The sequence below is a fragment of the Ctenopharyngodon idella genome, chromosome 14 (genome assembly GCF_019924925.1).
Source record: "Ctenopharyngodon idella isolate HZGC_01 chromosome 14, HZGC01, whole genome shotgun sequence".
NCBI lineage: Eukaryota > Metazoa > Chordata > Actinopteri > Cypriniformes > Xenocyprididae > Ctenopharyngodon > Ctenopharyngodon idella.
In genome coordinates, this window is record NC_067233.1 from 7,542,007 (window position 1) to 7,558,250 (window position 16,244).

The 16,244-nt window shown below is 37.0% G+C and overlaps 1 protein-coding gene across 2 annotated transcripts in view; it reads left to right on the plus strand.

The window, feature by feature from the left end:
• Positions 1–10,367, plus strand: part of pdgfc (platelet derived growth factor c) — a 57,459-nt gene extending 47,092 nt beyond the window's left edge. For both annotated transcript variants that reach the window (XM_051860451.1, XM_051860449.1), the window contains 3 exons: positions 6,781–6,988; positions 7,084–7,304; positions 9,175–10,367. In XM_051860451.1, coding sequence (XP_051716411.1) covers positions 6,781–6,988; positions 7,084–7,304; positions 9,175–9,288 — 543 coding nt within the window. In that variant the 3' untranslated portion in view covers positions 9,289–10,367. The remainder of the gene's footprint in view (positions 1–6,780; positions 6,989–7,083; positions 7,305–9,174) is intronic.
• Positions 10,368–16,244: the final 5,877 nt, after the last annotated feature.

The window sequence follows — 16,244 nt, forward strand, 5'->3', positions numbered from 1 at the left end:
TTACCATATTTTATCCATCTGGCCTGTGCAAATGGATTATAAGTTTGCTAAGGGATGGATGTATAACCAGCCTCCTTTTAGTGTAATGAAAGGAGCAGAACATTTCTCATAAACTATCAACCTGGATGAAATATCGATCAATAAAACCCAACTACACAAACAGATAAAGTGGATAAGGTCAGACAATTGCAGAGATCAGCATTCCTAGTTTACGCGTCATACAGTTATCTGTTGAGCAACACCATGCATTTTGGAAGTGTTAATTCGCCTGACTTCACAAATCCAGTGCACTTCTCATAAAACACTTAATGGTGTTGTTTTAGTGTTTACCATACCTGTGTTTATAGCTAATTCTTTTTTAATATTTCCTTTGCTGTCCATTGATGCTAAGTTAAATGATGTGTGCTTCAGATCTTCTGGTTTAAGGTTCGCCACTTATGATGCAATTTAGGAAAATGAGTGGCCTAGCTGGCTGGCTGTTGGCTTTGTATGCCGTGGCAACGGGCTGCCATGTTGGAACAGACGAATTCTGTTTCTCTGTGGTCAACCTCAGCTACTGGAAACCCGGGATCACGGGGGCAGCTCTACACTTTCTGTTTAAACAAGCAATCACTCCCCTTCACCACTTTCACAGAGAGAAGGGGGAAAATAAGCCCCAGCTGCGATTCTCAGGAAGAGATTTGGGGAACTGGTAAGGGTTTGAGGGAAGAGGTCATTAAAACAGCACCTAGCTCTGGAAATAAGAAAAGTTTTGTGATTTCTCACAAGAGTCAGGAACTGCTAGACTGCTGCTTTTAGCTCCCAGCTGGATTTCATAGATGTTTTCCTCCTTGAATCAACCTGAAAAATGCCTTTTGCATGTGCTTATTGATTTCTACTGGCTTTGTACCATCTGAAATATCTAGGTCAGTCAGGGCGCAGGCTGAGGTCCTTTACATGCAATCTGCAAGCAATCACATCATTATCACATGGCACAATCTGATTGGCCTTTGCTGATCCTGCAGCCAATGAGACTGCTTGCTCAACATTTAAATAATCTGGTTCAGTGTTTACTGTAGGCCAGTTCCTCTGAAACCTTCCACCTCCCCCAGCTCCACCTGCCTAGATCTGCTATGGCAGTGGTTCTCAAAGTGCCTGCCGTGGGGTACGGGAGATCTGCAGAAAAAGAAAAGTAATAAAAATTAAAAAAAAAAAAAAAAAAGGCTGTGGCATTGGCAGTTGGCTCTCTGCTTTATAAAGCAGCATCAAACGCCAATTCCTCTGAGTCTTTCTTCTTCAGACCATTGACTTTGCACTGTTCGACATTCGAAGTTCCTCCCCATAGAAAAGCATCTCCTCAGTGCATGAGGCAGCCGATTATATATTGTTCATACAATGCACCTTCCCTGAAATATTTAATTTTTTTGCTAATTTAAATTAAAAGTGATCTAATAATCTCTCTATATTTTTAAATGTTTCAACAGCAACACAAAGTGAAACAATTACTGATGTTTTTCATTGCATTCATAGTAAAATTTATTTGGTAGTCAGGCAAGTGCGCAAGATCTCAAAGGTAAGATGTGTTTCTTGCCAAGCAGAGTTAACAGGTTTGCACCAAAAGTGAGACATGGTCAAACTAAGTTCAGGACATGTTTTTTATAAACCATTTTAAATTGGCAACAGCTTCTCATCAAAAGAGAGACGTTAACATGCAGTGTGAACACAGTATGCACTTGTGTATATAAGAACCTTTGTAGTTGCCACTTGTTTTTAAAGTAATTGTAGATGGCGGTTTTGTTGGCCAGACCTTTCCTCTCAGTAGCATTTGTTCAGGACAACCACAAGGATTATTGAATTACATAAGGTGTATCATTTCAAACACAATACCTATTCAAAATTCAGAGTTAGATGTGTGGAAATAACTCAAGTCACTTCATTTCTCTCCTCCTCTTCTTACAACCACTGTGTATGATTGGGATACCACCAACCATGGCCTTCACCAAAATATGTCCACAGTGAATCACGCACATTTTTGAGTGAGACCTCTGCACTGTTATTTGGTTTTCTAAAAAACTGACTGCTCTCATGTGTGTTCTGATGAGCTACTGGCAGACATCTGAGTTTGTGCGCTCATGTCCATCTGTTAAGCCATTTTCCTTGTAGTCTAACAGAACCCTACAACCTGCAAGCAATTTGAAACATGTTGTCAGGCTGCAGAACATAAATGAGGCCATTATTTTTCAGATAATATTTTACCTTAAAATCAATGCATCTGTTATGAATTTTGATAACATAAAAGAGGGATATGTAGGAGGAAAGGTGCCTTAAAGGGATAGTTCACCCAAAAATTAAAATTGATGTTTATCTGCTTACCCCCAGGGCATCCAAGATGTAGGTGACTTTGTTTCTTCAGTAGAACACAAATGATGATTTTTAAGTCCAACCGTTGCAGTCTGTCAGTCATATAATGCATGTCAATGGGAACACAATCTATGAGAGTCAAAAAAACATGCACAGACAAATCCAAATTAAACCTTGCGGCTCGTGACGACACATTGATGTCCTAAGACACGAAACGATCAGTTTGTGTGAGAAACCGAACAGTATTTATATCATTTTTTACCTCTAATACACCACTATGTCCAACTGCCTTGTGCACGGCATCCGGTGCGTGAGGTGTGTACTCGCTTTGGCGTAGTTTAAAGGATTAGTCTTTCTTTCTTCAGTCGAAAAGAAATTAAGGTTTTTGATGAAAACATTCCAGGATTATTCTCCTTATGGTGGACTTTAATGTTCTCTCCAAACGGTTGAAGGTCAAAATTACAGTTTCACTGCAGCTTCAGAGGGCTTTAAACGATACCAGACGAGGAATAAGGGTCTTATCTAGTGAAACGATCGGTCATTTTCTAAAAAAATATAAATACAAACACAAATGATCACATTGCACGTGCTTCCGCTTTCCGTATTCTTCAAAAAGCTTACGCTGTATGTCCTACGTCTTCCCTAATCAACTTACGGAACGAACGCAGCACCAGTTCCGTTTTTTTCCGTAAGTAGTCTATTACGCTACTGACAGGGAAGAGAAGAAATTGTTGAATAAAGTTGTTGTTTTTTTTTTTTTTGTTTTTTTTTTTTGCGCACAAAAACGAGAATACTTAATTGAACCACTGTGGTCACGTGGACTATTTTAACAATGTCTTTACTACCTTTCTGTGCCTTGAAATTTGGAATGACATTGCTGTGAATAGGGAGATCAGAAACCTCTCGGATTTCATCAAAAATGAATTAGTTTGTGTTCTGAAGATGAACGAAGGTCTTACGGTTTTGGAACAACATGAGGGTGTGTAATTAATGACAGAAATTTCATTTTTTGGGTGGACTAACCCTTTAAGTTCTTAGTTTTAAAGGTGCACTCAGTATTTCCTCATTTAAAAAGTTTAATCAAAATAAATGAATGTCTGAGTGTGAATAGTGCATTTCTACAATGGCATCAGTTACTAAGTGTACCCTTAAATTATTTTTAAAGTCAGATTATGCCTGCATAATAGAATTCTAAAGTATGGGGAAAGTATTGTCCCTTTTTTTTTTTTTCTTTTAAATGTTATATTTCAAAATATGATTCCATGTTTTATGTCTTAAAGTCTCCTAAATGTCTTGTCTTGTGAGCAAAGTTGCACAAGCGTAGTTTTATCCACCTCAGAAGGGATATTTGGCTATGGCTTTAAAGACAAGGGCTCATAGGATCTTTTAATTGACAGCTTGAAATAGTGCCTCACATTCACAAGCTGTTAATGGTTTCCATTCCCCACTGCTGACCAGTGCCAAAACTGGAAGCCAGTTTTCTGCATTGAAGGATAGCTGAATGTACAGGTTTTTAGGAGGTAATTGTAACTGCTCTTGAGAGCTTACAACAAAAGATGATTTAAAACATTTTGATGTGTGCAGTTGATTTACATCTTCAGTGAATTATGACTAAAGATTAAAGTACACCGCACAATAATTTTAGTTCACATCAGACGCAAGTAAAAGTAATGTTGACTTGCAATTCAGTGAGTTAGATGTTAATACACTAAAGCACTCATTAGAATGATTCAAACAACTCACTTAGGAGTTCTTGAGTTCTTTTGAACAATTCAAAGGACAATAAAATAACTGGATCATAAGGTCATACATTTGTGAATCTGACTAAGCTGTTTGTTTTTGCATGAGGACAAGGCAATGAAACAACGTGCTATCTATGTTTTATTTTTAAGTACCCTATTCTTTTACTCATCACATTCATGTAGGTTTATATATATATATATATATATATAATATGTATATGTGTATGTATGTATAATATGTATATGTGTATGTGTGTATGTATGTATAATATGTATGTATTATTTGTTTTGTTTTTTTCCAATATATATTAGTGACATACTAAAAAATACTAAAGAACATTTTTTTATTCCTTGCCATAATGTCCGCATACAGTATTCTTGTTTTGACAGACATGTTTTCAGTGCTTGACTCGGATGCTCTCAATCAGTCTGTCTTGGTGACCTCATTTACCACTTTGTTCATGGCAGCAGTGCAATTTTTATCATTGTAGAAATCACAGGCCTTCCATTGACACCTTGTCCTTTACACAATGGTAACCATGCCAACTCACTCCTCACTTGGACGTGTAATTCATAGGGGGATTATGTTAGTATGTCTGAATTAAGCTTCTGGAAAAAAGGACATGCTGACAGATCCCACAGCACCCGAGGCAGTGGAGCAGAGTTGAACTGAGTGCAGAAATATGGCTTCCTGCAGGTTTCCTAACACCATAGGTATCAGTGTTGCTGCCCTGGCATACATCTGCATACATATCCTGTGGATAAGCCATTTAAATATAAATTGTGCCTGTCAACAGTCTTATCTTTTTTGAGAGACACATGCATGTTCCTTTTTATGTGCAACATGGGTAATTTAATGGTATGAAGATTTAATTTGACCAAAGAAATATATAAATGTACAGATGTTGGTACAAAAAGCTTAATTTTCTTCAAACTGTCACCTTAGGCAATAAAAGTAGGTTTTGGTTGAATTACATGTAACTATGCCACGTTCTACTTCACAAGTTTGTTTATATTTGGAGAACATGGTTAAATGCTCTACAGAGCGTACTTGAGTGATTTGAATTCATGCATTGGAAACAATGAAAAACAGGTGGTGATGGTTGAGCATTGATGGTTAAGCACTGATACATGTTAGTATATAAGGCATTTACACATTGTTTAGTGTTTGTAGTTTACAAAATGGCAAGAACGAACCAAATCTCTATTGAAAAACGCCAGTCTGTAGTTGTCTTGAAGGCTATTCTTTGCGAGCTATAAGATTTTACTAGAGAAAAGGCAGTACTGGGTCTAACAAGGACAGAAAAAGGAGTAGAAGGCCAAAATGTACCCCTCCTCAAGAGGTGTCCAGCCTTCACAACAGACACTTAACTATTCCTCAGCTTGCACAGCTCAATGACACACGTGATGTACCAGTGTCAACACCCACTGTCGTTAGAAGGCTCAGAAATGCAATGCTGATGGGCAAATTTTCCTGCAAGAAACCACTCCTTAAGGCTACAAATAATATTAAGTGACTAAAGTGGGCAAAAATGCACAAGAATTGGGAAGCGAATGATTAGAAGAAAGTTCTCTGGACAGAATTTGACATTTTTGGCTCTAACAGAAGAACTTATGTAAAACAGAGAACAGGAGAGATGTTACAAGACTGCCTCACACCCACAGTCCAACATGGAGGTGGAAGTGTAATTGTTTGGGGATGTTTTAGAGCCAGGAAAGTTTAGAGATTTATTCCGGGTGAAACAAATACTGAACCAACATGGCTACCATTCTATACTTCAATGCTATGCAGTTGCTTCTGGACTGTGGCTAATTTGAACCAACTTCACCATGCAACAAGACAGTGACCAAGCTCTGTAAGTGTTATTTACTGAGTGTTATCTATCATGGAATGATAGTCACCTAAATCCTATTGAACTGCTCTGGAATGAACTGGATTGCAAGGTCAGGAAGTAATACTGTATCCAACTAGTGAAGAACGCCATTAGCAAGTTTTACAAGAGGCATGACAAAGTATTTCAGTTGAATGTTTGGAGAAACTATCTGTATTTAAGAGTGTATAAAGCTGCCAATGGAGGATTTTTCGATAAAAATAAAGTTTAACTGTTCAAATTTGCACCAATATCTGTACATTAATATATTTGTTTGGTCAAAGTAAATCTTCATACTGTTCAATTATGTAGTTTGTTGCATATAAACAATAGGAGCATGCATTGCGTCTCTCAAAAACAATAAGATTAGGTGTTTCCAAACTTTTGACAGGCACTGTATTTACACATTATATCATGGGTTTCGTAAAACACATAATAAATATAATATTGTATGTATGTATGTATGTGCGCACAAAAAATTTATGGCTTATTTTATGATTATATATTATTTTGGGAAAAACTTAAAGGCCAATTTCACAGCTAACATTTTCTGCATTCTAAATAGACAATACAATAATATATCATTTCAGTTACTCCTTAATTGGAGATTATGCACAATCAATCTGCTCTTAAGTGATATTTACCTTGGTTTTGCTTTGTTTCTTCACATATCACGGATAATCATGTATAATTAAAGCATTAAACAATTCTAAAGATAAACCAGGCCTCTGCAGAACACTTAAAATCACATGTTAAAAATGAAATTCCCCCTACGGAGCGACTGCAGTACCACTGATTTCGTTTGTTTGTTTTGTTTGTGTGTTCAGAGGCAGTCGGAGCCCGAGGCCCCTGCAGTGATGCCTGCGTGGATGCAGAGTGTGGATGTTCTGAGTGAAGCTGTAGCTGGTTTCAGCACAATGGAGGAAGTGATGAAATACCTGGAGCCGGAACGCTGGCAGGTAGACATGGAGGACCTCTACAAGCCTACCTGGCAGGTGGTGGGCAAATCGTTCTTCCATCAAAAGAAATCCAGAGGTAAAGATCCTGTATCTGGAAATACTTAAAGTCAATTGAAATATTGGAACTTTTTTTTTTTTTTTTAAATCTGCTGTCTATTTTTGTTTGCGTAGGAGTGGTGGACCTGAACCTGCTTCGTGAGGAGGTGCAGCTTTACAGTTGCACTCCACGGAACTTTTCTGTCTCAGTGCGTGAGGAACTGAAAAGGACGGACGCCATCTTCTGGCCCAGCTGCCTGCTGGTGAAGCGCTGTGGAGGGAACTGCGCATGCTGCTCTCTCAACTGCTATGATTGCCAGTGCTCGCCTACCAAGGTGGCCAAAAAATATCATGAGGTACAGCTAAGAACAGAAAGCCTTCCATTACTCTACATTTCACATTTTGGGTTTCGTTCACTACATCTTATATGAATAACAATGATGCATCTAGCGTGTATCCAACAGTTAGGCCATGTGTCCACCAAAGCGTTTTTAGCCAGCTGAAAATGATAGGCGCTCTGCTGAAAATGCCTAGCTGTCAGCGCTTGAGAGCGCTTCGGCAGCACAGCGTTTTTTTTTTTTGTTGTTGTTTTTTTCAGTTGAGATGCTTTGCTTGCTGTGATACAGAATATCCACGGAAATGTTATTAGTATTTCACAGATATTTTGTTTCTGTACTGTTTGGATATAAAAAAATATCAATACAATGTAAAGTAATTGCTCTGGCTCTTGTTTTAAATGATTTTGTTCTGTTATTATGCTTGTTGTCATCTGATTACAGTTTACAAGTAGAATGTGGCGGTTGGTCGGTGTTGTATTTGTCCCACACCTCCACTCTGATTGGATGGCTGGCTGAAAAGTGATAGTGATGAGTGCAGCGTTTACTCAAAGTAGAACTCAAAGGAGAATGCTCCTGTTGTTTAAAGGGGTGGTTGATTATGATTTCACTTTAACTTTAGTTAGTGTGTAATGTTGCTGCTGAGCATAAATAACATCTGCAAAATTACGATGCTCAAAGTTCAAAGCAAAGGGAGATATTTTCTTTTAAAGAATTCTCCGTTTAAGGACTACAACAAACGGCTGGTAGGGACTACAACGAGCTTCTTCCCGGGTTGGTGACATCACTAACCCTAAAATTTACATAAACCCTGCCCCCGAGAACATGCAACAAAAGGGTGCGGCCATGTTATTGCAATACAGTATGCAAGACAAATGCAATAGCATGTCATAAAAGCAACAACATAACATAAGTTATAACCGTAATTAAACTAAGCCAGAGAATATATGCTGCATGAAGATAGAACAGGTATAGTACCTGTTCTATCTTCATGCAGCATATATTCTCTGGCTCTGTAGGCATCTTACAACAGTTCCCACATGAGCAATTTATAGATTATCATGACAGAATAAGCTAATCAATGACTTTAAGATATCCCACATCAGCTACATAAATTCATCAACTAACCGTTCAGAAACATACTGTTGCATTCTACATGTTGTCACTTCTTGAGTCTCTCCATCATTGTCCGACTTCGTTTTGAACATAAAAGGCTGAACAGTTTCTAACATTTTCAGTGAGTCTTCGTGAGGTAATCGGCGCTGCTAACACTATGTGCTAACACAAGCTTTTGAAACTCCGCCCTCTGCTTAGGAGCAGTAGCTCATTTGCATTTAAAGGGACACACACAAAAACGGAGTGTTTTTGCTCACCCTCAAAGTGACAAATTTAACATCTGTGGGGTATTTTGAGCTAAAACTTCACATCCACACTCTGGGAACATTAGAGACTTATTTTACATCTTGTAAAAATGACATTATCCCACCCCTAGCCACTGGGGGGAAAAAAATGCTTTGGTGGACACACGACCTCTATCTATATATATATATATATATATATATATATATATATATATATATATATATATATATATATATATATATATATATATATATATATATATATATATAAATTATTTTTTTTTATAATAAATTAAAAATAAATGCATACATATCTATCTATTTAGATGTATCTATTTATTATTCATGTATTAATGTTTGTTATATATTTATATTTTTAAATACAATTCTTCCTGAGAAAATGTAAGTGCAAATCATAATTTGGACAAGTGAAAAAGACCCATTGGGTGTAAATGGTAAAGTTATATGTTTAAGTGCTTAAATCATTTCTGTGTGTGTGTTTGTATCTACATTTGTTTGTTCTTGTGCAGGTTCTGATGCTGAAGCACAGGGCAGGGGGTCGGGGACTGCAAAAGACTCTAACGGATGTCCCCCTGGAGCACCATGAGGAGTGTAGCTGTGTCTGTAAAAATGACTCAGACTAAAGCAGTCTCAGCGAGAGAGATCTACACTGGCCCCCCACAGACTCACCCAGGGAAATATTTCTTGCTTTGTGCATAAATGTGTTTTTACTCTGACGTTGCAAACTAATGAAACCCAGCGCTGGATATCTTTTTATCTTGACTTATCTAAGCCTGCGGTTCCATTCGTTTTGGGCTCTCAAATCCATAAACAATTGACCAATGAAGAAGTTTCCATTGGCCCTATGATAGCATGGAGTATTTGCAGGAAAATTGGACACGGTCTCTTTTTTTTTTTTTTCCTTTGAGTGTTTGAGTGCATGTATAGAGCTGTGCGGGTTAAGGAAATGAGGTATTCCAGGATAACTAGAGAGCCTAAAGTGAGGTTGCTATTACTTGGGGGAACAAATGGATCTGCTGTGTTCTTTTACATATATTTTTCTCTACTTATTTTTTTATGACTTAAATATCAAGGACCTTGCCTATGCATCCACTTTCAGCGATCCATGGACATTTTTGAGGTGCCGTGGACATTCTCCTCAATAGCATCCAAAAGAAATTGATCACACGGTCATAAACCAGCACTGCATCGCCTACTCATCAATGAATTCAAATTAGACATTTTCATTAATATTTCATAAAGAATATTCCAGGATGTCCCTCTTTTTTAAACCAGAGCTGAGGAGTCATGTCTGCATTTTTTGCTCATTTCCTAAGAACTATAGACTCTTATGAGAATGACTCCATTCAAGAGAGAACACTAAAATACAAAAGTGAATCTTGTGTAAATACATTTCAAATTGTGATTTGTTGACACTTCCTATGTCATTACTGTTTTTGGTACGAAAATTTTGGCATGTAAGAATCATTTTTCCCCTTTCATAATCACTGTAGTATTTTCAGTATTAGTCACTCTTTTGTAGAGACATTCATACATTTATTGTGTTTTTTTGAATAGTTCTATTTGAGTAATAAGGTGGTTATTTTGACTGGAGACAATATTCTGAAAACTGTTAGATGTTCATGTAAATAGACTTTTTAGAAGTTAAAGGGACATAGAACTGCCAGTAACATATTCCTCTACCATTAAACGATTAACTAAATTGTTGTGGTTTTTCCAAATGGCACTTAAAGGATTGGTTTGTTCAAGTAATCTTGTCACAAAATTGCAAAGCACTGCCAGTGAACTCTATAACCATGAACTATTAACTGCAATCTGTCTTCAGCCATTGAGAGCGTAATTAGATGAAAAAGATGTATTTCTGCATTAAGACAGTGATCTCACTCACGTTTGCTTATGAAGCATTCAAAACCTTTTTTGATTTCCATAAGCTTTTCAAGAGTAAAATCATGTGACTGACAGCGTTAAACGAACATTCCTTAAATAGTAATTTAATTTTCTTGTTTTTTTTGGGGGGGAGGGAATAATCATATCTGCATGGAGTAGATGATGTAAATGCTGAAACAATATAACAAAACGTCACATCGCTGTAAAATGAAGACAGTGTGATTTACTCACAAATCATCACACATTCAGTTTTGATTTACTGGAAAAAGGAGCTGAGTAAACAAGACATGCAGCATTATTCGCATATTTTTAATCCGCCTTAGATGACCTTTTCTGCTGTCATTTTGTCAGACTATTATTCTTTGATGTAATATTTTTGTGACTTGTTTTCATACTTTGATCACAGATTCCTCACACTTGGCAAACCAATTTAACAAGCCACCTTCTGTAAGCAGGCTTTGAGATCATCTTTAAAAGAAGAAAAGGCTAATTTTTGTGCATTCTGACAGAGGGGATGAGAATCGGGATTTTGTTGATGTGTCACGTGAAAGTGAGAGAAGTCCCTTGATGTTGTTAAACAGCACACACAAATGTAAATCGCAGAAGTTTCTCTGCATGAGACTCATTTACGGATCTGAGAGATGCTAAAGAATGCCTATAGTGGGTTTTCCTCATCACTTGGTTTACATCTTGAAATGTGTGAGACAGTTCAGATAATCATCAGATTCCTATGTAACAGGGAATCTTAACGCCGTTTCCACACCAGACGTGGCGGCGCGGCGCGACTATGAGATGCAGTATAGTCAATCAAAAATCACAACCAATCAGAAGAGCGTGTGGGCGGGCTCTCTCGGCAAGCTCTTGCCAAATTATTACCCCCCTCATTGAAGCTGCTACCTGATTGCCTAATCCTAACCCCTCCCCCACACCTAATCCTAAACCTACCAATAGAGGGCATGCATGTGACGTCACTGTCAGCTGTTATGACTGCGGTTACGCCCACTGAGTGGCAAAAAGACAGTGGCAGCATTGGTTTTCAGCATGAATGGCGTGAAAAAAACACAAAACATATCTAAAACGGGAAAGACTGACGAAAGCTACAGAAAAAAGAAGCAAGTGGATCGCTGCAATTCACAGAAACAGCTGGACTCCAGGCAGAGAAACATGGATTTGCAGTTATCATTTTGTGTCAAAATGTTGGATTTTGGGGTAAAATTATACCGTATATATTGTATTGTTATATATTGTGTTGACAACTCAATTAAACATTTACCATCTTATTTTCTGCATAATTGGGTGTTTTTAAATAAACACTGACAAAAACTATACAAGTTGTAGTGCTGGACGATATGCCGATATATAACATTGATATAAGTGATCACTCCGATTTAGACCTACCTATATTGTAGTTATACAAAGCGTTCACAAGCAGATTTGCTTTATGTATTTCCCCGGCATTGAAAGCAGGCACATATAAATGTCAGGAGACACGATTCCTGGCTGCTTGTCAGTAGCCTATCCATGGATTAGGTTTCTTTGACATGTTATAAGAAACACTTTTAGTATAATAGTTAGTTTTACTTGCATTTTTGCAGTTTCCCCTATTAAATCATGCAGCAGGTCCTTTTGCCACTCAGGAGCGTGTTCTGGCGGGAAAGTGACGTCAGTGCATACCCTCTATACTAGGGGGTAATTTGGCAGGGGGTCAGAATTCGGCACAAGCACTCACAACGAAATTGATAAGTACATAATGAAATGCATGAATATTACACAATTTTAACATAATATATAGGCTACTGAGTTACTGAAGCAATCTTTGTCATAGAATACACTTTTTAAACATTTTTGTTTCCTTTCATTTATTTTGAAGATCTGAGGTGAATTGTCCATTGTATAAAATACACACAAAATGATATTCAAACTCACATTAGACGCTTTTAACATTAGGCCTAAATAAAGCACATAAATGGTACCTGAGATTATCATTGCCATACGTTGTGTTGTGGTTTTCCCTGGAAAATGCGGTTCTGTTGCGTCATCAAAACTTATAAAAACGTCATATTTTTGCAATTCAGTTTTGGTCACGTTGGTCGTGTGGAAATGATACTGTACACTTCACTGTTAATACGCTGTACAAGGTCATTACTAAGTAGAGGTTATTATTACTTCATCAGCATAATAACATGAAGATTCTTAATATGCGTTAGCACAGGTCCGTTTACTTTCTCCAGAGGCTAGAGAATTTCACTGTCACATTTAATAGGAAAAATGATGGCTGCAAATTTATGAGATTGTCTGAGAACAACTCATTAATGTGTTTAACCAGATGTGCGTATATGAGCGTTGCGCTGTGGGCTTGGTCTTATTTGGATAATAACAGGGTGGTTTCTCTGTGGTTTTCCAGGAACTGGCTGTTGTTCCTGGGTAAAGTAATGATCCGACATCTGAGTGGCATTAATCAATGATGTGGACCATTTTCCTTTCCGAAGTAATGTGATGCTGGCACATTTTAGATAAACAAAAATCTTACACTACTGTTCAAAAAAAGTTTTTTTTTTTTTTTTGTTCACCAATGCTGCATTTATTTAATCACAAATACAACAAAAATCTGATTATGAAATATTACAATTTAAACTTTTCTATTTTAATATTTTTAAATGTAAATTAATTCCTGATGAAGCTGAATTTTCATAACTAAAAATTTAAAACAAAAATTTTACTAATCTTAAACTTTTAAATGGTAGTGTATATACATAAATGAATTGGTAACACTTTACTTTAGGGTCTTTTAACTAGTTGCTTATTATCATGCAAATTACTAGAATATTGGCTATTTATTAGTACATATTAAGCACATATTAATGCCTTATTCTGCATGACCATATTCTACATTTTTATTCCTACCCAATACCTAAACTTAACAACTACCTTACTAACTATTAATAAGCAGTAAATTAGAAGTTTATTGAAGGAAAAGTCAGAGTTAATGGTTAATATGTGTTCCCTATACTAAAGTTTTACCAATGATTTTTTACATCCAGACTAACACGGTTACCTGTATTATTTACACATACCATAAATTGCATAAAAATGATAACAAAGAAAGAAATAAAATACACAATTCTACTATTATGCCTGATCTTGCCTGTTTTATACACGTGTATTTGTATAAATCTAAAACTGAGTGTATAAAGTTTCCCACAAGTAACAGCATGCCCACTGAAAAAAACATTTTATTCCACAAGTCCAAGCTGTAACTGTTCAATTCCCTTTAGCAGTGAATATGCATAACTCTTAAAAGCACGGTCTGTAATCTCTTTCTAGAACAGCCAGTGCTTTTACCACACAAAACAATACAGTCACATTGTCTCACACATCATGTCTATGTGTGTGTGTGTGTGTGTGTGTTAGGATTGATAACAAGCTTATTCCGAAGGGGCAGGGAAAAGGCCATTTGTCTTGGAAAACCTTAATCTGTCATGTCCAATTAGAACAGATAGAGGGCAAAGTGTAGACTGTACTGCATTTGCCTCTAGTCTTTGAATAATGCATGTACTTCATAGGCACATATATACGTATTCAGGGTCCTGGAAGGTTAATACGTCTAGTGCTGTTTTCATAATCTAAACTAAGTTAATATAAGTGAGCTTTGACTTTCTGAAGTGTTGTTGTAGACAAGATGGCAGAGCGGTCAAGGCCATCCTCTATAATCCACTGTGTCGCACATGTGAGTGAAAATCACATTTTCCTCAGGTGGTAGGTTTAGTGAAACTTCAAGGAGCTGATGTGATGCAGCAATTTAAAACTTGAAAGTGTGGTTCCAGTCCTGCTACTTTATCATTTAACTAGGTTTGTATTTCCTGAAATGTCTTAATAGAAACTGCGAGATTAAATCAATAAACCAGTTTTAGATATAGTGTTTAAAGTCGCGCGCTAAACTTAAGTTGCGATAATCTTTTCTTTAAGCAGCACAACTGTTTTAAACATTGATGATGATGATGATGATGATAATGATGTTTCTTGAGCACCAAATAAGATTATTAGAGTGATTTCTAAAGGATCATGTGACACTGCAGACTGGAGTAATGATGCTGAAAATTCAGATTTGGCATCACAGGAATAAGTTATATTTTAAAATATATTAAAAAAAAAAAAAAAATAAAAAAAACGTAGAAAAGTAGACCAATCACAATTCAGAATGTAAATATGATGATGCCATCAGTACGGGTTATATTTTGAATGGCAGATCATTCTATCATTAGGAAAACATTAAAGGCTGAAAATATCTACTTGGAAACTAAATAGAGATTTACATGGTTTAAAACTATTTGGGCTGGATTCGTTGCCAAAGCTCATTGTTTAATGCTTAAGGGTTTTGAACAAACTCCTAACCAAAATGTCTGAGGAATATCAATGCAGTGTTGCCTTTAAGTGCTGCAATAAAGATCCCACATACATAGCAATTGCTTTGTGTTAACAGTAGATCAATCAAGTGAGCTTGGGATGATAATAGCCTGGGGTTTAAGAATCTCTGTTAATGAGAAGGTCTTAAGTCTGTTTGGGAAAAAAAAAAAAAAAAAGAGGTTTGCTTGAGAAGGCAGCTGCGTATAATGGTCAACTAAAAAAAAAGGAGAAGCCTCTTTTGAACTACAACATAGTCACTATGGAACTTTGGACATCGTAGTTGCTATTGCCACTGAGCAAATATGCAAAAAAAAAACAAAAAAAAAAAACATTGAAAGTAAGGCATTTTATCACCACCATTAATGGATCTTCATTGCATGGCTGGTAGTTACTTTCTTCATATGCAGCTTCTGCTTAGAGCTACAGCCTTGTTTTGCAATGTGCTGATGCACGCTCTCATGCACACATTCTCATAATAAACACTGAAATGTGTAGTCTAGAGGGCTGAGCTTGGCCCACTGGGAATAAGCCAAGGCTACACCAATGTCCTTCAATCGAAGGGGTCATTATTGAAAAACACTGCCACTTGTGCCCCATTTGTACCCCCTAGCTTAATATATATATATATATATACAGTGCCCTCCACAAATATTGGCACCCTTAGTAAATATGAGCAAAGGTGGCTGTGAAAATAAATCTGCATTGTTTGCACCCAATTATTGCAACATCTTTACCTATAATGCCTGATGAGTTTGGAGAACACCTGACAAGAGATCAGAGACCATTCCTTCATGCAGAATCTCTCCAGATCCTTCAGATTCCCAGCTCCATGTTGGTGCTTCTTCTCTTCAGTCCACTTCACTCATTTTCTTTAGGGTTCAGGTCAGGGGACTGGGATGACACATTTTTGTGTTGGTTTTGATGTTTGTTTTGGATCATTGTCCCAATGGAAGATCCAATCACGGCCCATTACTGGATTTCTAGCAGAAGCGGTCAGGTTTTGATTTTTTTTATCTGTTAGTATTTGATAGAATCCATGATGCCATGTATCTGAACAAGATGTCCAGGACCTCCAGCAGAAAAATAGGCCCACAACATTAAAGATCCAGCAGTATATTTAACCGTGGGCATGGGGTACTTTTTATCCATGTGTGCACCAAACCCATCTGGTGGGTTTGCTGCCAAAAAGCTCTTGTTTTAATTTCATCTGACCATAGAACCAGGTCCCTTTTGAAGTTCCAGTCTTGTCTGACAACTGAATATGCGGGAGTTTGTTTTTGGATGAAAG